Raw genomic sequence first — 24,314 nt, 5'->3', positions numbered from 1 at the left:
TGAGATACCAGCGCAGACACGCCCATTATGGGTGGAGTTTTCCCCTGTGCATTTGGCTCGCGAAGCAGTCTACACTCCTGACAGGCTGTTGGCATATATCAGGAAGTGGAAAAATAAGTCCGGAATGAGGCATAGACACAAAATACAAATTAAGCAAGCTCTATACATTACGAAGTAAACTAAATACAATACAAAATGAATGGAATACTAATGGTGAAAAATACGTTAATATTGTATTATCATCGTATTAAGTATCGACCGGGCAAGAACAATGTGAATGCCGACGCACTGTCTAGATTCCCAGTGAACCCAGGACATGTGATGGCTGTGGAGCTGGCGCAGGCAGCTAGGGAAGGGCAGGGAGCTGAGAGTGAATGGCAGGAGGCACAGTGTCAAGCATTTCGATATATTTTGTTCTGCCAAATAAAAACTAATTTGAAGATAGGGATGTTCAGGTGTTGATGAGGTGTGTGGAGAGAAGAAGGCACCCTACGTTGGAGGAGAGGAGGAGGTGGCCCCACAATTAGTATTCCGTTCATTTCGTATTGTATTTAGTTTACTTCGTAATGTATAGCTTGCTTAATTTGTATATTCATGATACATTGCGTCCTGTGTTTTTGTCACTATCTTTCCTCATTGCATATGTTTGTAATGTCCTATTCCAATTACATTCGTCACATATAATTGTATTCTATTGTGCTATATTTATAATTGTATTCAATCTCTTTATTAAGTTAACTATATTTGATTTCATAATTATATTATATTTATACGCCACTTTGCGAAGACTATCTCGGCCTGTGGCTTTATATTTCTCGAAAGAATCATATACTGTTTATAAGATCTATTTTCGAGTGTTCCAACGAAACCTCAATCAACAAAATCTGTCCATAGATTCTGGCTGCAAGACGAAATGTAAGATGGCATAGTCAGTCATAGGGCTGCATGATTAATCAAAATAAAATCGCGATCTCGATTCATAGACCTATGCAATCTTATTTCTAAATTATGACAATTTCTTTTTTAAATAAAATAATATTTATATATATTTTTTACTTTTTACTTAACTTTTTTAAATGATGACGATTCTGACTTGAGTTATTTTGTATGTTACAAGAGACTTAAGTCAAGCACTTTCATATATGTTAAGTTTAAGTCAAGCACTTTGATATGTTATGTTGTCTGTTTTACTCCCCGCCAACAACGAGTTTACTCGTTATTTGATCGTTTTTCGATATTTGTATTCATTATTCATCCAGGGACCTTGTTGTTACCATAGGGAATGAGTCTGAGATCGCCAAAGTGCAATACCGGCCGCATCCAGCTAGACGGCGGTATCAAGTGCCCTTTGTAACCTTGTATCTTGGCCTGTGTAATGGCCAAATGTCTCCGGTCTCACTTTTCCTTGTCGGCCCAGTGGAGCGGTTCTCCCGGTTCCATTGAAGCGTGTCAAATATCCCCGATCCATATGTTGTGGTGGGTTATGCCGTGCACCAAATGGACATCAGATGTACCAGATGGCGATCAAACAATTGGAATATTATTTTTGGAATACTCCCGATCACAGGTAAGGACTATCTGACGTACATTTTTGCTTGATCGTGCAATGCTTTTATACCGATCGGGCTGATACGAATGCCGTTACTGACAATCAAATAATCAGAAACGACCCCCCATCCCCTTTTCATGCATTCATGATGAAACATAATACCTCTGACATAGATGTGATTTGGGAATAGTAGCGTGTACAGGTAGGAAACGGCAAAGTTTATAGTAGAATTGACGTATAAGGCTATTACTCAGCCCTTCGGGAATTACCCCAGACCACGCTGTAACCATACTTATATTCACCACGGTATAACACGGGAACGTATGGATGAAGAAATTAATTCTTTTTCACATATTGAACGATAGATAGGTGATGTCAAATGGGCCATAGTATTGTATCCATAGCTATAATATAGAATATAGTTATAGCTCTACAAACAAGGTGACACACTCCTATCTTTTAAAGCGTGGCAGTGCTAGAACGGGGCCCGACTAATTCCTGGCGGCCAATGAGTTAAGAAAGAGTGCAATAAATGATTTTATTGAAAAAATAAGAATCGTGATCTCAATTCTTAGAGAGAAAAATCGTGATTCACATTTGAGCAAGAATCGCCCAGCCCTAGTCAGTCACTTATAGCCATATTTTTCACAGCCAGACTTGGAGCAAATCACGCCACGTTGCAAAGGCTATCTCGGCCTGTGGCTTTATATTTCTCAAACAAATCATATACTGTTTATAAGATCTATTTTCTAGTGTTCCAACGAAACCTCAATCAACTAAATCCGTCTATAGATTCTGGCTGGACAGGAAGAAATGTAAGGGAGCGTCCTTATTGCATCATTACTGTACTACTGTAACTTTTCCCGCGACAACACACCCCTCTTGACAATTTAGGCACTGTGCCAGTGAAGATTTTGAGGGAGCAAGTTGTATTTAATGTTTAGTTAGGATAATAGAACCTCAGCATTATCCTCCAGAATAAATGTTTCATTGGCCTGCTTCCAGCGTCATAGATCAAGGATTGATTGAGCTGGCAACCTGTGTCTCCGGATGATTTTGGTCTCAATTAAATAAAAAAGGTGATATTCTCCTTCGAAATATTCTTTCACGGGCACGCCTGGCATTACGATGCCTGCGTCTGGCAACAATTACTGCTGCCATGATCACCTGTGACGCTGGCATGATGCCTCTTTATAGCGCTTAGGGATCTGCACTTATACTACCATGTCCCCTCCTCATGCAATCCAATATCCAGGTAATTGAATTGACATAAGTACCCGCTTTGTGATCACATTATCTCAAAACCAACGCGGCACCTTCACTCCTCCACTCTCATTTCTACCGCACCTGTTCTCTCTTGCCTCACTTTTTCACTGTCAACCCGACTGGAAAAACAAACAACAGCACACACACACACACACACACACACACACACACACACACACACACACACACACACACACACACACACACACACACACACACACACACACACACACACACACACACACACACACACACATCTCAGAGCATAGGAATTGCAAAGTGGTTGCCATGACAACCCCCCCCCCCCCCCCCCCCCCCCCCCCCACGCACACACACACCTCAGAGCATAGAGGACCGTCCCGTTGGGGAAGATACGGATGAGTCTGTTCTCCACCGTGATGTCGTGGAGGAAAGACTTCTTGGAGTCCACGATGAAGGTGTCTGGTACCCACAGCAGCTCCACCAGACGCCCGTCCAGGCTCAGGCTCTTGTTGCCCTCAAACACCAAGCGCTCGTCCGTCCAACGCTGACGGAGGAAGATGGTGGCCGTGTAGTCCTGCAGGGTCATGGTCGGAGGGTGAGGGTGGGGGTGGGGAGAGAGATCTGTCAATAATGCCATATAAGTGATGTTTTTTCTTTTTTTGCAAACCTAGGAATCCCTGATGCTGAAGTTGCCTTAGTCAGCTTGGGATTTTCATGTATTGTTAAATATTGATGGCGTCGGGCCCCTGTGCCGCGGAGCCCCATGGCTACTATACAGTACATCCACAGCACACTGCACCAGCTCAGACACATTGAAATAATTTGCTGTGGGATTTTCAGACTTGTAAAGTTGAATTCTACTTTTACATTTGCACTTCATGCATTGCTCTTATGCTGCCAATTTTATGCTTTATGCCTATGTCTATTTTACTGCTGTGAAGCACTTTGGGCTGCAATCCGTGTATGAAAGGTGCTATACAAATAAAGTGTATTATTATTATTATTATTATTATTATTATTATTATTATTATTATTATTATTATTATTATTATTATTATTATTATTATTATTATTATTATTATTATTATTATTATTATTATTATTATTATTATTATTATTATTATTATTATAATTATTATTATTATTACATAAAGGGTGTAGTGATTCTTTGTTGAACTGCTGAACCCCAATCACATACATGTGGGGTATATTCATTCAATACTTTATCTATTCTCAAGAAAAGGTAGTTGAGTTTTCCCTAATTTACAATGCTGTCAAGATTATAGGCACATTAAATTGTCAGATAGGGTCCATAGTTCCAATCTAGCAATGTAGTGATGTAAGGTGGTCATTTCCAAGCAATGGCCTTAAACAGTGGATGGAAAATTAGCCATTTAAAACCCATTTAAAAGTTGAACAGCCACATACAGCAAATACAAAATGCTCTCAGTAGAGTGCAGACCTCTGCCAAGTCTTAACAATCTCCCCACTTTACCTTCATACTCAACATGTTACTGGGTAGATGACAGAAACAAGTGGATCTGCCAGTCATATACAGTACTGTATGGTTTGGCTTATCAACTATATAAATCATAGATTTAAATTTGGTCCCTAAATACCACACAGCAGGTTTTGTGAGCAGTAACTAATTGTACTTGTAGGGTGTCAACGAATATTCTATATTGAAATTAATAATCAAGAGAGAATTATGTTGAACGAACATTTGGGAAGGGGTGAACTTGGAGTTTTGAATACAATTCTGCAGGCGAAAAAGGTTCTGGACGTGCGGTTGTTAGTAGTTAACATACCGTTGTATTCGTTCGGTACACAGCTGTACTGAACCTAAGGTCCAGTACTGAAACAGTTCGGTACGGATACGCGTACCTTTACACCCCTAGTTGTGACCATGAAGTTAGTTAGACTTTTCTCCCCGTGTGCGCCTGTGAGAAGGTCACTGACGGAAGGTTCCTATGCGTTCGCCCCGTCACTGACACAGTAATGAATAGGCCACCATGGCCGCCCTCGAAACGAAATCACATTTTCTCATGTTCTATTTTCAACTTCAGAACATGAGCAGAAAAACAGCCCGTTATTGGTTTTCTGATTTTGGATTCTAAATCGGATATGAAATGATCAAATGATACACAGATGATGAAAACATGTCTCCATCCCTGTTTCTGATTTTGGTGGTGGGACTGCCCATTTGTTTAGGGTAAAATTACTGATTGGATCTAACATACCGGTATAAATAAATGGTAGGTGACACAAACTCACCATGTTGATCTCCGAGATGGTGTCGATGCTGGCGATGTCCAAACTCATGCCCACCGTCACAGGACCATCTAGGAGAATATGGGAGATTAGTTATACTCAGCTGTTTCACCTACAGTATCTTTACTTTTTATAGTGTTATCCCATCCCATCCCATTCTCTCATATCTCATATTTCATTCATTTCTCCCATTCCATTTGTGCAATCTACTGATGTACACACTTGTCACGTATGTCATATGTCACACTGGTATGTATGTAAAAGAGAGGAGTAGGGGTAGCTGGAACAAGCACCGTGGGGAATAACACATGGAGAGGTTTTGTATAGTGATTCAGTAGTACTTTTTTAATGAGGAATACTGTACTGCAATGTATATAATGAAAATACTTATTCAGAGAGCCAGGGGAGAGCCAGGTGTTGCTGGAGTGTCTATATCGTTGCCAATAGTGGGACTGTGCTGTTCTTTCTTATCCTTCTATCAGAGTCAGCGACTCTGCCAATCTCCATATACTTCCTTTTATCTCCTTATTTCCTTCCTCCTCAACTACTGATCCATCCTCACTCCACGCCTGCGTAGGGGGAAATAAGAGTCTTTGTATGATGAAATGCTCAATTCAGATCGGAATGCACTAATGAACGTGTTTGTGTGTTTATGTGTGTGTGTGTGTGTGCGCGCACGCATGTGTATGCGCATCGATAAGTGTATGTGTTTGCATGTATGAGTGTGTGTGCTGAAGGGTGTATTTGTGTGTGCGTGTGTGTGTGCATGTGTATGTGTGTGTGAGTGTGTGTGTGTGTGTGTGTGTGTGTGTGTGTAAGTGTGTGTGTGTAAGTGTGTATGTATGTGTGATGTGTAATTGTGCATGCATGCATGTGTGTGGTGGTGCGTGCACATGTGTATAGGGGCGTGTGTTGTTTACACCCTCCCGGTGTGAGGAATGTGTCCCCTGATGGTGTAAATACAATTTGCTCTGGTAAAGTCTTTGCGGTTGCCGATCAAACAGCGTGGCAAACAAAGCCTGATCACATTGTGACGGATTCTGGGCCTAAGACAATAACAATTGCAAGGGATTTGCTGGGAAACGGTGACAACAATGAGTGGGGGATCAAATACGGTGTCTTTGCTTTGTAAGGTTACATTCAGGGATACTTGATGGCTATATTGTGAGGATATATAGCAATATAGAAAAGCAATATAACCCCTGATGGCGATTGGAATCAAAACCATTCTTGAATTGCCCATCAATGGCCGTAAAACTACAGCATGCTGCCTGATGTTGTTTAAAACTACTTGCCTGATAATCATTATTTGAGCATGTCTATGCGTTTGTGTATTGAGCGAGGTATCATGTGCACCTAGAGTGCAATTTAATGGGAACAAGGTGACATGATATATACATGTAGTGCATCATCATTGTCAAGGCAAATGCTAAAGAACACTTTCTGCACAGGTAGGACTGGGCAATCAAACAATCTCCAAACGGGATCGCATTCGAATATATTTTTTGTCTTGTACACGCCCATTTCCTTGCATTGTTTGAGTTACAATGTTTGAGTGAGGAAGGTGGACGTGAAAGTGTTAATGTATTGCCCCTCTGAGTGGTAATGGTCCACACAAACTGGACCATTGCTAATTTCCTAGTGCGATCAGTTTATTTGTTTATTCATTGAGAATGTCACCCTCTCACTACTCTGGCATTCAAATGTCATTCAAATGACAACAGTAACATTAGCTAACTAGCTGAAGTTGCTAAGAAGCTGAAAATAAGTCATGGTTAGCCGCTCTTAGCCCGTTTCCATCAGCGGGATATTTTTTTAATTTAACCTTTATTTGACCAGGTAGTCACTTGAGATCAAAGATCTCTTTTTCGAGCAAGACCTGGGCCCTCATTCATCAACGTGGACGTAGAACTTGACCTACTTCCACACGTAAGCACGGAATGTAGAACTAGCGTACGCACAGGGAAGTCGGCATTCATCACACGTGCGTACGCAGGCTCTATGGTCCTCCGTGTTGATGAATACCACTTTGTTCTACCGTCAATGCTCGTGCATGATTATCCATATATGGTCATGAAAATGAGGAAACACCCCCCATGGGATGTGAAATAATGGACGGACCCGAGCGGAACCCTGAGAAACTCCACGAAGATTGTTCACTGCTGTCGAACCAAGAAGACACTATCGCGTATTGTGGGATAAATAAAAGGCGGACTCGTAAACGGTGATGTCAGATATCAACGGCTCCCTAAGACCATTGCTGCAATTCTGCCTGGACAGCTCAAAATACTAATAAAGACCGTTCGTTGACCACTGTTTGGCGTTGGTTGTGTGTCATTATAACCGTGCTGTAATATGAATGCCTTTATTAGTTGTGTTCGATTGGCTATATGATTTTTAGATGCATCTATTTTGTTGTCGGCTAATAAAGACCGCGCTGGAATATGACTGCCTTTTCCCGTGTTGTTTGATTAATACCCCAGGGATTAAAGTTCTCCTCAATTTGATTCCAAATCGCGATGGATCTCCCGTCAATCTTCTACCTGCTGCATATGATTTCTAGAGGCATACTACAATCTATTTTGATGTAAGTATTGGGTAACCTATATAAACAATATAATACGAGAGCATATACAAGAACAATGAATCTCACTGCATGTATGATAGCCTGCCTTTCAATACATGAACTTGAATTTCATCATGTCTGTGTGCGGGTCACTGCGGGAACTCACAAGGCTGTTGTCACAATCTAAATAAGAACGTGCACTGAAAAGTTACAGTATGTAGTTGGTTGATCATTTGTATGACAGTCAGTAAACCCTTGCAAAAAGTATCCGTTTTATTTAATGAATTGAAAACATTCAGCATCGCCTTCCTCCCGGCATCCAGCAATAACATGTATCAGGCAAATGCGCATCGCAACATTGACTGAGTGGAATCCCTTTCTATTCACATAACTGCATTTGTGATGGAGCTTTGACAGCTACAGTAACAGTCTATTGCTCGATCCATCTCCAATATCACGATGGACCGTGCCGCGGTGGCAAAGACGTACCCGAGGGTGGAGAGGATCTTGAATGAATTCCATCATCATATATATATGTTGTGTGTCTGTCCACTATGTTTGTTACTTTGTTATTCCCCCCCCCCCTATCTATGTAAAGCGACCTTGGGTCTCTTGAAAGGCGCTATATAAAATGAAGCTATTATTATTATTATTATTATTATTATTATTATTATTATTATTATTATTATTATTATTATTATTATTATTATTATTATTATTATTATTATTATTATTATTATTATTATTATTATTATTATTATTATTATTATTATTATTATTATCATCACATCTGTGCGGGAGCTCACAAATAGACTGTTAGTCTCAGTGAAGTTTCAACAGAGGTCATCTATTCTAACCAACAAATTGAAGTAGAAAGCATTTCGTGACCAATCTTATTTGGAAACATGACACACATAATAATTTGCTTTTTATTTGAAACAATATCTAATCGCGTTTGGAGGTTGGTGTTTTGCGTCTGCCCCCCCGTGCCAAACAAGCAGGCCAACCTCTTGTTCGCGTGTGAGCCCGTTATAATTACACTACTGTCGCTATTTTGCAATGAACTATAATGAATTACGGGTCATACAGAAGTTGAACACTAATGCACGGAAGCTTATTTCCGCCTTGGAACTAATGCAGGACTGAGGAGTGCTTATGCGTAGTAACGATCTTCTACCACTGGGAGCTAGGTACGCCAGGTCTGACCTGTGCGTAGATGTACGCACGAAGTCAAGTTCAAGTTGAAATTGATGAATCCCACTCTTTGCTTAGAAATGATCGTACGCACAGGGTAAGCACAGATCTGTGCGTAGAACACGTTGATGCATGAGGGCCCTGGGCTTTCGACACTGCCAATCACTCCATTCTGATTGACAAGCTAAAAGCAATTGGTTTTGATAGTTCATCAGTGAGCTGGATGCAATCCTACCTGGAGGGGAGAGAACAGATGGTGGAGGTAAACGGTACACTATCCCCCCCTCTCCCAGTGAGCTGCGGTGTTCCACAAGGAAGCATACTAGGACCGTTACTGTTCCTATTTATGCAAATGACATGTCATCAGCTTGTGCCTGCAACTTGTTCCTGTTCGCGGACGACTCAGCCCTGCTGGTCTCTGACAGGGACAAGTTGCAGGTTGAAAAAGCCCTCAGCTAGGCCACTGGGTGGCGCAGCGGACTAAGCGCTCGTCACCAACGCGAGAGACACTGGTATCGAATCCGGCTGTCAGTGTTGCGTCTGGCTTGGCCAGCCGTCATACTGGCTGAATTGGCAGAGTCAGCGGGAGGGAAGCCGGTGGGTGGTAATCTGGTCATTGTAAACAGCGACTCCTACAGGTCGGTCAGGGCGCCTGCACAGCGAGGAAGGGAGATGGTGAGGGTAGTGTGAGCCTCCCACACTCCCACACGTTACACCTCACCAATGAGAGTCCGCGCTGGCAGGTGAAAAGAAGTGGCTGGCTGACTCTGCATGTATCGGAGGGGACATGCGATAGTATCTATCAACCCTCCCTAGACCGAACAGTGGGGGGCACATGCGAGCCAAAAAGGGGAGGGGGGAATTGGCACGACTAAATTGGGATGGGAGAAAAACACAGAAAAACAGGAGGAGAAAAAGTGGATCAAAAAAGAAAGAAAAAGCCCTCAGCTCTGAACTCGGCAGAATCTGCACCTGGCTCGCTGATAACAAACTATCATTACACCTGGGTAAAACAGAGTCCATTCTCTTTGGATCAAATAACAAACTCAGCAAGGCCAACGGCTTCTCTGTTACAGTGGGTGACAATATTGTCACAAGGAAAGATGAAATTACATGCCTGGGCTCCATCCTAGAGGCAAATCTTTCCTGTGACAAAATGGCAACCAATGTAATCAAAAAAGTCAACCAACGAACAAGATTCTTGTACCGGATCTCCTCTCTGGTAAGCAAGAATACCCTGAAGACTCTAACAGGGGCACTCATTCAAGGGTACTACAGTACGACTATGCTTGCACCTCATGGTACCAAAGCACCTCAAAGGCACTAAAAACAAGACTAACATCACAAAACAAACTGGTCAGACTACTGCTTGACCTTACTCCTAAAACCCGCCTCACCCCTGCCCATTTTGACATCCTAGGATGGCTTAGAGTAGACAACAGAGTACAGCAGCTTGCAATGGGCCTGGTCTACAAGATACACTACACCACTAAGATACCCATGTGCATGTCGAAATACTTCCCAAAGGTCAGTGAATTCCACGACCACAACACCAGAGGGAGTTCCACAAATCATGTTCAACCCAGATTCGGCTCAAACAAGGGACTAAACACATCAATCAATCATTTAAAGGTAGAATCTGTAATGTAGAGTTTTTGTTTTTGTCTGATGTGTGGATTAGATTTCAGTGGGTAGGCCTATACAGGAGCAGTTGCTACTGCTGGCCACACCTCAGGCTCTATCAAGATAGGCTCTATCTATCTGGGTAAATTTACAGTATAATAAATTCCTTAGTAAACTCCAACCCAGACATCAGACCAAAACAAAAAAGTCAACAAAGCGCAATACCAAGCGAGGCTCTTTTGCCTACATGCCCAAAGGTATGAATTGTACATCTAATAATGGGAGCGATTTTGCTAGTTCCCGGCTGTATATGGGATTATGTTCCAGGGATTAGTCATATCCAAAAAAGTGTCATGAGTATAACATGGCTAACTACAGTATATAGCTAGCTATACAAATTATTTTGCTCTTTGTTTATTACATTTCTTTATGTTAATACACTATATTCTAACTAACTATATTCCATATTACTAATGAAACCTCTGGTTTCTTCAGGGGTTAGTCATTATCAGGATACTCAATATGGAAAGAATTATTGTGATAATATTTTCTGCCATACCGCCCAGCCCCCTATGCACAGGCTTGCGCAAATAATCTAATCTTCAGCTCAATGTGTAAATGTATGCAATCATCTACTCAAAGGCTCACACAAACACAGAATGGCTCTGTGACACATACGCTTACACGCGCACACACACAACAGGTCCCCAGAGTGTTATCTAATTTGCATGGTTGCATGTGTGTGCAGATTCCCTTACTGTCAAAGAAAGGCCTGAGGTACTTATTGTATCCTTTCATCAGCTTCTGAATGGTAGGAGGCAGAATCTCTCCCTCCTTCACTTCTGCGTTGAGCATTGAGCTCTCTAACAACCTGGGGAGAGGAGAGAGAGAGAGAGAGAGAGAGAGAGAGAGAGAGAGAGAGAGAGAGAGAGAGAGAGAGAGAGAGAGAGAGAGAGAGAGAGAGAGAGAGAGAGAGAGAGAGAGAGAGAGAGAGAGAGAGAGAGAGAGAGAGAGAGAGAGAGAGAGAGAGAGAAAGGAATTAAGTGATTTAGTTTGTCTCTTCATAGTGCATTTATCCAGCGGGTTCCTCATAGGCAGTTCCCCGCTCCACCACCTTATTATTCCACGTCTGTATGTTGTCAATTGAGATCCACAGAGGCCCTCGAATCATATAAGCTGTACTGTGCATCAGAAAGAGGGTTAAAAACAAGATTGAATGCATAAAGAATCAACTTGGACTGGGAGAGAAGGGAAAAATACAGTATTTTTTTCTCTTCCATAATTGGATTACTTTGATCCAACAACATGGATCAGAATACTTGAAACGATCGATCTTCCCATCCCTCCATTCGCTCCAGCCTCATCACAATTGAATAGAATAAATGTTTTTCCCGAATGCTATCCTTAAAAAGGTGCGTCGCAGTGTGGGAGGAAGTGTGGGATTATATTGGCGGAAAAGTGAAAAGAAAGGAGTGAAACGCTCACTGCACCGTTCGCCAGGCTCGAAATAGGGTATCGCACTGCTGTGGAGAGAAAATAAATACCCCTGGGAAACAAACCATGATGTAAGACTGACTGAAGGAAGACAGAACATGTGTGGAGGCAGAAAACACAATGGTCTTCTCCTCCGTACGCTGCCAGGCATCGCGACATCCCCGCAGTCAGAAAGAGAGGCCCCCGCTAGACGTGTTTGTGCGTGACGTATTCTATTTTCAGAAAATCCGCCTACAATACATACCTAAGTAAATGGAATATTGCTCCACTGCTACAAGGTCCATTTGCATGTGTATTAGACCCATAGCTATAATTTAAGATATACTTTAAGCACTCGCAAATCTCGCAGTCCCCCCATTGATTAAAGCGGTGGCGTTCTAGCGGCATCTCGCGGATTAAGCTCCGGCGCTGAATGAGTTAAGAGGTTAACAATTATGTTTTGCATTTATAGTAATATAATTATCATAATGACTTGTTTTATTGGGTATTATAGTAGTAAGTTCTACTGTAGAACATGACATGTGTGACATCTCATTTAGTAGTTGTAAGCATAGATATCTATATAGAACACTAGATAGCTTAAGGCGGAGTCACCAGCGTCACTGAACCGCCGCCATCTTGCCAGGGGCAGCCTTGAGTGAGAGTGAGTGAGCTGCACAGACAAAAATACTCATAACTCGCTGAAATATTGACGGATTTACAAACGGGTTGGTTTGCTATAAACATCAAAGATGTAGTTATGATAATGCATACTTATAAATGTTTTTATTTTTTAAAGATGTTTTTTTTTACAAACCGCTTGAATCATAGCCACGTTAATAATGCTTGTAATAAACCAAACCGTTTGTAAATCCGTCAATATTTCAGCGAGTTATGAGTATTTTTGTCTGTGCAGATCACTCACTCTCACTCAAGGCGGCCCCTGGCAAGATGGCGGCGGTACAGTGACGTCGCTCTCCATTGGCCGGCAGCGCGGGCAAGCTATCTAGTGTTCTATATAGATATCTATGGTTGTAAGGGTCCACCTGTCCTAGGACCCTCCCCTCCTTTCTGTCCTCCTCAACAGCCCCCACCCTTGCACCGACTTTCCACTACTCCTCAACAGCCCCCACTTGTCCATGGACTTCCTCCACTCATGAACAATACTCCTCCACTCATGAACAATACTCTGCTGCCATCCTGTGGCCTACTGCAGTTGGTTCTGCCCTGCATGCATTTGTGCCTGTCAATGTTTATTAATTTGTTCTCTGTCATGCTCACTAACCTGTTCCTGCTTTCTGTGATGTTCCCCTGCCTGGCCTACTGTCTCCTCTGTCTGTGTTGGTATTGTGATCAAGTCTACTGTTGTTCTCAGTGTGGGTATTTGCATAGGCGACGCGTATATTAAGGCTAGGGGCGGCTATGCCTACCCAGAATATTATGCTCGGAATCTTGAAATGTATATAATATATATGCGCAGGCTGCTGGCTAGTGTGTGTCTTGTGCTGCAGCCGGCTCGCTGGCCGAGGTGTCAACGACGAAGGTGTCAATCTGTGGCAGCGTTTAACATTCCAGGTATACAGGCAGTAACCAATCACGCATAGGCTCAGGTTAAATAATGTGGCCAATCACATCATTCACATGATCATCCTGAATCTGATCCCGCAGGCAGAGTAAAGCAAACATCTGTGTTCTGAATTTTGTAGAGAAGCGAGGAGAGGCATAACTAGCGATCACCTGAGGCTGTATGTTGTTTTATCTTGGCAAACAAGGGCTTGCTCTAAGAGGACATGATGAGAGTCCGAGTTCATCAAATCGTGGAAACTTTTTAGAGCTACTGTATGTACATTGTTTTCAAAGCATGATGAGATCTAAATTACGAAAAACTTTCACTTCATTGCAACTTGTGATTCAATTCTCACCAAGACGAAACGTCGCATTTATCTGCATTAAGGTAAGACAATGGTTCATATATTATTGGATGCCTTCATTTGAACACTTAATTTGCACTATATATAAATGAGTGGGGCTTGCTGTAGTATAGCCTAGTAGTGTGTGTGTGTATATGAAATCAGAACCTGGACAGTTTGCGTGAAACCAAAAATAAAAGGTCAAATTTTTCTCGCGCTGTGCGCGAGGGCCGTTCCCAATACAGCCTACCTAGACCTTAAGCCCATCCGCCGCCTATGGGTATTTGTATTTCGGCCCAGTCATGTATTCTGTTCAGTCTGTTCCAACCCAGCTGTGTCTCATTCCCAATCACCCTCATGTGTCAATTAGTGTGTGTATATCTGCCTCGTCTGCCAGCCTCCCTGTGTCGGTTCATCATTTGTTGCTACTGTTTGCTGCTTGTGTTTGGTGTTCACGCTTGTTTGCTGTTCCATGTCCTTGTTCATGTTCTGTTCTCCTGTGATCCTATAGTAAGTTTCCTAGTGTTAATTGTTTGTTCCACCATTCTTTGTTTTTGTGTAAAGTTCGTTTAATGTATTATTTGTAGTCAGCTTGCTATTTTTCCTTGCCTGCCTTGCAGCGTTTTTGTTGTGCCTTTGGTACTTGCTCTCATTTATGAGTTTATTCTTTGTTTGGTAGTTTGCCCTCTGCTGGCCATTGCTGTGCCATCCTTTTTGTTTGCTGAAGTAAAGCATTATTCTTTTTACTTCACTCCTGGCTCTGTGTCTCGTTGTTGCCTATTGCCTTCTCCTTGTCCTGTTCTGCATTTGGGTCCTCCGCCAACACTAATCCCTAACAGTAGTGTCAATCTGAACGACGCGCTTGGCTCTCAAGGCACCTCCTACTCCGCCTGCGGTCATGAACCAGGGGGGCAGTGCTATCCACAATATCCTAATAAAACAAGTCATTAGGATAATATAAGCCTACTTTGCTGATTCATTACACACGTATACAGTATGTGTGTGTGTGTGTGCGCGCACGCTGAACTTGCCTCAGAAAGCCGTTTCTCCACACATTTATTTATTTCTAGCAATAGGAATAAATCAAACCAACAATAAATAATATCAGATAAGACGGTATATGGCATATTAATACATTGTATTCCACTATACAGTAGCTAGATCCACGGTGATTGGGTTACTTCTTATTTATTTAGTTTGTAGTGTGTGTGTGTAAGGCTCACAATGCCTCATTGAGTCATGACTATGAATGCAAAATGTAATTGTTAATGATACAAATATTGTTGTATTTATTATCATTATAATTATTTAATTCAGCAGATTTCTGTAGAATCGAAGTGACAGCAATCCCGAAGGACTTCTCCCAAAGAAAGCTGTTAAAAACACGGGCGCACACCGGTCTGTCCAACTTACGACTGCCTTTTCGAGTTCGTAAGTCCTACATAAATCCTTTTGTATTTAATTTTTTTATAATTTTTTAAACAAACACATAAACAAACATGACAACACACGATAAGATATACAAGCATTAGTTGGCAGTGCACATCCAATGAAATCACATTTTAGTTAATTGTCTTATACAGGATATACCCTTAATACCTGTTATCTAAAAACCTACACACATATGCTCTAGCTCGTACCCCCCCCTCCTGGACCCCCCATTGGATAATCCATCCATTTTCCCTCGCTCCTAACCAGACATTACCATTATATGCTAGCTTTTATTTTCTCCACCACTTCTAACCACAATGTCATTTTGGATTCATTGAGACCAAAAATTCTTGCTGTAGATATTTCTTGATAGATCACATCGAGATATGTAATAATCCAGACCTTTCGGCAAATTTTTTCCGGTTGGAACCATCGTGATGCTATCAGCTTTTTAGCCACTGTGATACCCGATAAAACCAATCTCTTTAGCTGTGGATGTACTGCACACTCAAAAACATCATTCAGCAGTAATAGTACATAAATCCTACAACTAATTTACAATACGAAAACGTTTGAGAATGCCGAAGAAGTTCGTAAATCGAGTTACGGAGGAATTCCTTGGTAACTTTAACATATGTCCGTTTGAGAATGAGGACCAATGTCCAGTTTCAGTGCTGTGTGGATTACACTCAGCTCTATGTCTCACTTAAGAGTGATGAGGCAGGTAACTTGGTGTTGTCATATTTCACTAACATGAATTGCTGGACGTCTCAGAACTTCCTTCAGCTTTCATTTATTTATTTATTCAGCTTAATGAAGCAAGATCCTCTTCTATTTGGCCCCCCAAATGCTTTCATCTCCCTGCAGTCTGATCTTGCCAACCTGTGTTAAGTCTGCTGCCTGTAATATGGGTAGATTTTTTACCCTATAATCTCTCTTTTGATGGCCAAGTAACTAGAATTATACAATTGTGTTTTCTCCAGCTGAGGGAAATCACAAAAATGAGGTGCTTCATATCTTTTACAGACCTTGAAAGGGTCACCAATGCTGTTATTTCTTCACGTTTAGATGACTGTAACTCTCCATACTCAGGGTTGAGTCAGAAAGTTCACTTCCCGTCTCCAGCTGGTACAAAATGCTGCTGCTAGATTTTTAAATAACTCTAGGAGACAAGACCAATTACACCCATCCTTCCCTCTCTTCATTGGTTGCATGTAGTTTTTAGAGTTGATTTTAAGATTTTACAGATTTTTAAAGCTTTACAAGGTCAGGCTCCGAGTTACATTTCAGACCTATAGGTTAGTCCGCTATGAACTTGAGCCTAGCCTGAGATCCTTGGGTAGGGGTCTCCTGGTTGTTCCTAGTCTTGGACCAAAGAGAGTTTTGATAAGTGACTTAAAAGATATCACTGCTTTTGCTAGTCTGAGTAACTTTTGGTTACTCAGACTAGCAAAACCAGTGATATCTTTTAAGTCTCTTCTCAAAACTCTCTTTTATGTAAACGATTTTTCAGAGTAGTTAAATAATTTTTTTGATCCACTTTTTCTCCTCCTGTTTTTCTGTGTTTTTCTCCCATCCCAATTTAGTCGTTATGCCAATTCCCCCCTCCCCTTCCTGGTCGTTGCTCGCATGTGCCCCCACTGGTCGGTCTAGGGAGCCCTGAAGTCTATCAGATGCTTCCTCCGAGAAATAGGAGACAGCCAGCAGCATCTTTTCACCTGCCAGCGCGGACTCTCATTGGTGAGGTGTAACGTGTGGGAGGTCACACTACCCTCACAATCTCGCTGTGCAGGCGCCCTGACCGACCTGTAGGAGTCGCTGTTTTTACAACGACCAGAATACCACCCCACCGGCTTCCCTCCCGCTGACTCTGCCAATTGAGCCAGTATGACGGCCGGCCAAGCCGGAGGCAACGCTGACAGCCAGATTCGATACCAGTGTCTCTCGCGTTGGTGATGAGCGCTTAGTCCGCTGCGCCACCCAGCCGCCCTCAGAGTAGTTTAATTTTTCAAATATATTTTTATTGTTTATGTTTATGTTCAAATTGCTCTCTTCCGTTTTGCTCTTATTTTACGGCATTATGTGTTACTGCTTTTTATTTTATTATGTTTTTTGTGTCATTTTTATCTATTCTGTTTTATTCTGTCCTGTGAAACACCTGTTCTATACAAATACGTATATTATTATTATTATTATTATTATTATTATTATTATTATTATTATTATTATTATTATTATTATTATTATTATTATTATTATTATTATTATTATTATTATTATTATTATTATTATTATTATTATTTATTTATTATTATTAATACATGTCTGATCAAAGGAGAGACTTGGGCTAATGTTATCGTTAGGTTATGACTATAACCAAGTTCTGTTAGTTAGGGGCGATGCTTGGCATCACTACTGCACTATCTCGCGTACGTGCACGCGTACTGAATAAACCACAAATGTACCTCTAATACCAGTATTAGTCTGACCACACCCCTCATCAGCTTACCTTCATAAGCAGGTGTGTGGTCACCTGCTCTCCTCCTTCCCAAGCTTTCACCACAAGGTGAGGACAAGGGCTGCAGCGGTCGTCTGATGCCAAGCATCGCCCCTAACTAACAGAACTTGGTTATAGTCATAACCTAACGTTCTGTATTGTTAGTGGCTTAGCTTGGCATCACTACTGCACAAGGGAGGCCAAGCGGAGCCACTTGGCTGACAAATACACCCCGCTGACAGCCCCCCAAAACCATCAGAACAGGGAGGGCCGAGCCCCCCCGACCCCCCCTAATGGAGGGTAGCCCCCCTATTAGGGACGTCACGGGAGGGCGACGGACCCGACCGTGCGAAGAGGCACTCAAGCAACTCAACGCACAGGGTGAGCAGACCGTGGCTTGACCCCACGACTACACACACGCACAACCCGCATGCCACCCGGGAACGAACGGAGGAACAACCTCGTTACTGCCCCCAGAATCACGGGGTCAAGGGCAAACCCAACCCCGTGGCAAGGCCGTAGCAGCGGAGCACGAAGGAAGACCCAGACCCACCAAAAGGACTGGACTCCCTAGAATGGGGGCCCGGAGAAGTCCATGATGCCAGCATCAAGACCCCACCAGGTGGGCACGTAGTGCCCCGCCCCCCACATCGCCAGCGTATTCGGACAAAGGCCCCTCAGTTACTGCACCTGGTATTCCCAGGCGGAACCAACCAGGCCAGAACCTGCCCAGCTTCCGAGATCGGACGAGACCGGGCGTGTTCAGGTCGGTATGGCCGTAAGCCGAGCGGGCCCCGTCCCCCCAATAGTACACCGCCTGGCACACTGACCCTGCAGAACAGGCAGTCAGCATGGCCGTAAGCACACAAAAAAGGTTAACCAACGGAAGCAGGCAGCGCACCGGGGAAAAACCAGGCAACAGGCTGTTAACCCTAGCCTGGAGACTGCGGACGAGACAGGCGCCAGAGGGGACAGCTGAACACAGCCGCCCCGGCGGAAGGAGCGTAAGCTGGCGGTGTTGCATGACCAAGCCTCCATTTAACAACCCCCACCCAGAGGGGTCGAGGCAGAGAAGGCTGACACGATTGGCAGACGTCATGAACGTGCAGGGGCACCCTCAAACGGTGAACCCGGGAGTTGACACTGCTCCAACACACCAGGGAATCAACCACCTCGGTGTTACCCAATGCGGTGGTTGTTCCTATAACCCCTCAAGAAAAAACTCCAAAACACACCTGCGGGTATACACCGGCTATACCGCAGTACAAGTGTTTCAGTTTCCAAAAAGGGTTAACCCAGGCCTACGGGTCGCAAACATCACTTCGGACCGGGCCTGGCGGTACGGGAAGCACAGGGTCACCAGAGGAGGTCAAAAAACCACCCCCACAGGCCCCTCTTCGCCATGCGTGAGAGAGGAGCGAAAAATAATGGAGAACCAGCCCCTAAGCACACCGTACCTGGTATTCCCCGGCGGTCTCCCAACCAAGTACTAACCAGGACCCACCTGTGTAGCGGCCGAGATCCGACGAGATCGAGCGCGTACAGAATGGCATGGCTGTAAGCCATGACGACAGTGCTGAGTAAAAACATACCCAACCAGGGTCTCCATAGCGCTTAACCCTGTGACACCCAGACCGACCTGGCATTTTTCCCCCTGAAAAAAGCCCAAGTCCCTCAGGGTACCAGAACAGCAGATCTGCATCCCCGGCGGACAACGGGTTCAACTGATCTGGACCAGCGTGACCAGAACCAGTCCCGTGCCCTAACCACGCCGACATGCCTACTCCAGGAGAAGGGCAGATATGCGTGTTGATCTTAACATGAAAAGAAGGCGCCACCCAGACGTTCGGACAAACCGCGCCTGGTGGCCCACCCCAAGGGCGTGAGACCCCACTACATATGTTCAGATCCATCCCGTCATCATCCCCCAGACATGAACGAGAATCCGTCGACAACCCACCCAGGTCATGGGATGTGGTCGTCGGAAGAGGAAAAACCCCCATCTCATTTGCTTTATAAAAACGCTGTTTCAACCACAAGCAACCAAGGCGTGCCAGTCAATCGCCTGTTTACAGCGAGCTAGCACTATACGTGCGTCGGGACACACCCCCATCAATGAACAGGCTATTTAGACCTGTCATTGAATCCCCAAGGCGCCCAGGGGAACGACAAGAGGGGTGTGACACTCCCTAACTCCAACACTTCTGGAATAGAAAGAAGGAAGCATCAACAGTATGTATCCCAGTCTACACAGCCGGGGTAAAAAATGTTCACATTTTTACATCCCACCACCCTCCCATAGGAAAGAGACGGGGATCCCCAGAGAGACTTCCCACGCGAGCTGTACAGATTGAAAAGAATATATTGCACCTTGAGCCATGTAAAAAACTGGGTTTAGGGCCTCCGGGGAAGAGGCACTGAACCCATACACACTCAATAAACGAATTGAATCGAATATACATACAATAGAAAAGGACCCTTCTAGAGGGTCCACTCACTTTGACAATCTGAGGAGGAAGGCTCTGTACTCTGATGGAGGCTTCCTCACATGGAAGAAGGAGTCCGAACTCACAGAAGGCCTGAATAGGCGCTTGGTGAGGAGGAGCCCTGACCACCCCCCCTGAAAACAGATCCATCACATGGACCTGAACAGCACACGGAAGTCCTACCAACAGAGACGCGCACGGTGACGTACTCTATGGCGGGGGAATTCCTGCGGTGCACACGCCCAATATACCAGGCCGTGGGACCAGGAACTCCCTCCCCCCCCCCCCCCCCCCCCCCCCCCCCGTAACGTGCCGAACCGCCACGTGACGGGAACCTTGAAGGACAGGGGGTGTACCCCTGACCGACAGAACAATGGGGAGAGGAAAGGTTACCAGTTCACCCCTTTACGACCCCACACCCATGATACGACGTAACGACAAAAAGAGAATATGACACAGTCATAGTCAGCTCTATGAAGCGTTTCACAGCTCCACACAGCGCATGAGCTAACCTGCTATCTGATTTTTACTAAGGAAAAACACAGAATAGAGAGGGCTCTAAGAACCCCGGTCCAACATACACATGTGCTTCTGTGGCCAGTACAACCCAGTTGTAGGTCACATGACACACACAACCCATCATCACCTACAAAAAATGGCAAAAACACTCAACAGAGGAACGCCGTTTTTTTCACAATGAGAGAATACATCATTCTTGATTAGTATCGACCACAGGCCTTGCTAAGCACACATGACAGCAACCAAACCAATTTCCCTTTAGGAAATAAGTTTCTCCAGCAGATTTAGCACAACCTCAGCAATCAAGCCAAGAGTTACATCGTATCCCTACCACACAAAAGACACAATTAATGCACAACATGTCTGATAGGAGGTGATAAAGTCCCCAGGGAACCGGGGGGGAAAAACACAATCCTCCTATTTTACCCTCAATACGGCCAGTTAAAACAGGAAAACCTGTTAATGTGTGAACACACTGTTCATTGTCATTACAGTCTGAGAAAGAACATTCTTTTACTCACTTGTCACCAAGCATAGCTTCATAGGTTAGTTGCCTTAGTAGTGAGTACACGGTACACATAAACACCATGATGTTTCTCACACAACAACCAGATCAATACATCACGATCTGCACGGAGAAGCTAACTGCCAGTGACAAAAACAGCTCACACATAACCCGCAACGTATCCCAAATGCATTGCAACAACACACGTTTTGGGAAAAAACACCGTTATTCACAATACATTTAGCAAGTAAAACCAGAAGACGTGTTATGAGGTCTGGCCAACCCCGTACCTACCCGGAACGCAGATCAGCGAAGTGCAGTCACAAGACACCGTAGAACACAGCCGTCCTGTGTTGTTCGATCCGGGCAGCGTCGCCGCTCCAACCAGTCGCTACAGTCCTCTTTGTTGACGCAATCCCCGTCCAGGTTCAGGGCAGGGTCGACGAACATCCCCTGTCAAGGATGACGTCGTGGTCAAGAGTGTAAAACATGTTAAAATCAAAGCACGTTCAACAGAATAGCATCAAGCTAACGGCTGCTCCAACCGTTCGGGTGCTATTGCTTCCGCTCGCGAGACGCCGATCTAACGACGCACGCGATCAGAAGCGAGCTCCCGGCGGCGCGCGAGAAGCTAAGCTACCCCGCGCCAGGCCACTGACCGGCTAACCGTAAGCTATGAACATGTAAACAATGACATAACACTCACCCAGACAGGCCGCCGTTCTGAACCCCTCCTCACTTTTTAAGAGAAAAGAGAAAACAAGACGTCAACACCGCTTCACAACGGTGACATTACCACGTCCGGCGGAATCAGCACAGTACCAACTGGCCTGTATAGCTGACTTTGAACATGAATCTGCCGCTATCGCACATTACATGCACATATCCCCTCGTGAAGGAATACTCTCATTTGGATATGAAAGATGGGGTCTTAACACGGTGACAGAGAGAATCCACTCGTCCAGAACACACAGGGATCACCAGTGTCAATGGTCGCGGCCCACTATAGTTAAACTATAATGGTCTTCAGACCAAGGTCTTCTGTCGCCTAGGTGGCTAAACAAAGGACCCTAGCCTGGGGCCGGTTTCCATAAACTTTGTCAAGTAGCCCCCATAGCACTAACAGACAAGTGGAGCCCGCCAGCAAACACTACTCACCCAACCTGGAACGCACCGCTTCTCACAACAGCGGCATGTCCGACAGTTCAGCTGTGGCCTGACAGGTTTCACCCCAACAAACACAGCAAGGAACTGCAGTTGAGAAGCATGCAGCGGCGTGCTCCCAATACGAAAACCGGTGGAGGGTTTTTAGAATGATCATCATCTTCCAGACACTCCAGTACGAAGACAATATCGCCGTATTTTCTCGAAAAATAGTGAGAGAGAAAATAAAGATATGATGTCAACGTATCCTTGTTTCCCAAAGCTGTTCCTAATCCAATTTCTTCCATCATGGTGTCAAGTGTGGGGATCTACCGAGGCACCTCTTCCTTGTGGTGAAAGCGAGAAGGAGGAGAGCAGGTGACCACACACCTGCTTATGAAGGTAAGCTGATGAGGGGTGTGGTCAGACTAATACTGGTATTAGAGGTACATTTGTGGTTTATTCAGTACGCGTGCACGTACGCGAGATAGTGCAGTAGTGATGCCAAGCTAAGCCACTAACGATACAGAACTACTGTGATGATCCTCAATGTTCTCATGAACTATTCATGAAAGCAATTTCTGAACGCTATCAAACTGCCTTCCCAGTTAAAAACAAATCCACTAAGTCCAAGGATATGTTATGTAAACCATGGATAACTAAAGGTATTAGCAATTCTCTTTCCACTAAGAATTATGTTGTACAAGAAGCACTGACTTAATATTATAGGCACAAATATGTAACATACTGTATGGGAACAGACTAACCCAAACTATTAGGACAGGGAACTAATTATTTTACAGAACTCTCAAAACACAAAAATATCATGAAAGCATTATGGGGCACCATCAATGAAATACTGAAATAGCTAAACAAATTCCTTCCTTGGGAATATGAAGTTGATATTCAAATTCTGATCCAATCACAATACAGTATCCCATATTCACATAAACTGGACCTAATACATGTAAGTAATGAATGCCCATTGTCCAATGCAAAACATGTCCAAACAACTTTAAACATACCTCCAGTTTTTCTTTCAGACGTGCTCCAACATTAAGAGACAAATTAGTTCATAGCTACCTTCCTCCCGCGACTAAGGAGTCTTGGCTTAGGAAACCTATTGGAACCTACAAACGTATGAATTGTCCACACTGTGTCAACGTCATACAAACCAAGACATTCACTGACTTTAAATCTCAGCGATCATACAAGATTAATGACTTTATTAACTGTAATACCACTCATGTCATTTATCGCTTGTCATGTACTTGTCCTGGCATCTTCTATGTAGGTCGTACCAAGCGGCGTCTGCGGGATTGTTTAGCTGAACACAAATACGCAATCAGAACCAAAAATCATGTTTATCCCATAGCCAGACATTTCACAGAAGTACACAACAATTACAGGCCCCAGACCACCAAAGGCCCAAAGAGCCCTCATAGGATTCTCGTATATATTAATTGCATCATTTCACTGATTTAAATTGGAATATATGCCTTTGCAAGCATGATTCTAATTGAAAGGGGCCCCAGCTAATTGTTTAAAGTACAGGGGCCGCAATTATATCAGATATCCTAGACCAAAAACCTTTTTACTTCTTAGGGGAACATCTTCCCAGAGGGACAGACCTGTTTCTGTTTTACCAACCATGTCCATGATTCTAGAGAGGCTAGTCTACAAAAGGTTATTAGACCACCAATATGGTCTCAGGAAATCTTGATCCGTCCAAACGGCAGTCTCATATCTGGTTGAACAATTAGCATAAAGCATGAAGCATGAAGCAAAAACGGTTATACTGTTGGATTATCTTGTTGGTATTTTCCTAAATTTGTCCAAAGTCTTGGATACAGTTGATCATGAAAATATTGATGTCTCAAATTAATTCATACTGTGGTT

At 43.7% G+C, this 24,314-nt stretch overlaps 1 protein-coding gene across 1 annotated transcript in view; it reads right to left on the bottom strand.

Moving 5' to 3' along the window:
- Positions 1-24,314, bottom strand: part of LOC311234186 (gamma-aminobutyric acid receptor subunit pi) — a gene marked incomplete at its 3' end in the record, with an annotated part of 214,713 nt that overhangs the window by 91,345 nt on the left and 99,054 nt on the right. The window contains exons 2-4 of the mRNA XM_084321308.1: positions 11,210-11,322; positions 5,072-5,139; positions 3,154-3,371 (exon numbers count right to left, since the gene is read on the bottom strand). Of these exons, the coding sequence (XP_084177434.1) occupies positions 3,154-3,371; positions 5,072-5,139; positions 11,210-11,322 (399 nt within the window). The remainder of the gene's footprint in view (positions 1-3,153; positions 3,372-5,071; positions 5,140-11,209; positions 11,323-24,314) is intronic.

This window comes from Notolepis coatsorum (assembly GCF_963971535.1).
Source record: "Notolepis coatsorum genome assembly, chromosome: 9".
Taxonomy (NCBI): Eukaryota; Metazoa; Chordata; class Actinopteri; order Aulopiformes; family Paralepididae; genus Notolepis; species Notolepis coatsorum.
This window is presented reverse-complemented; position numbering and strand designations above follow the sequence as displayed.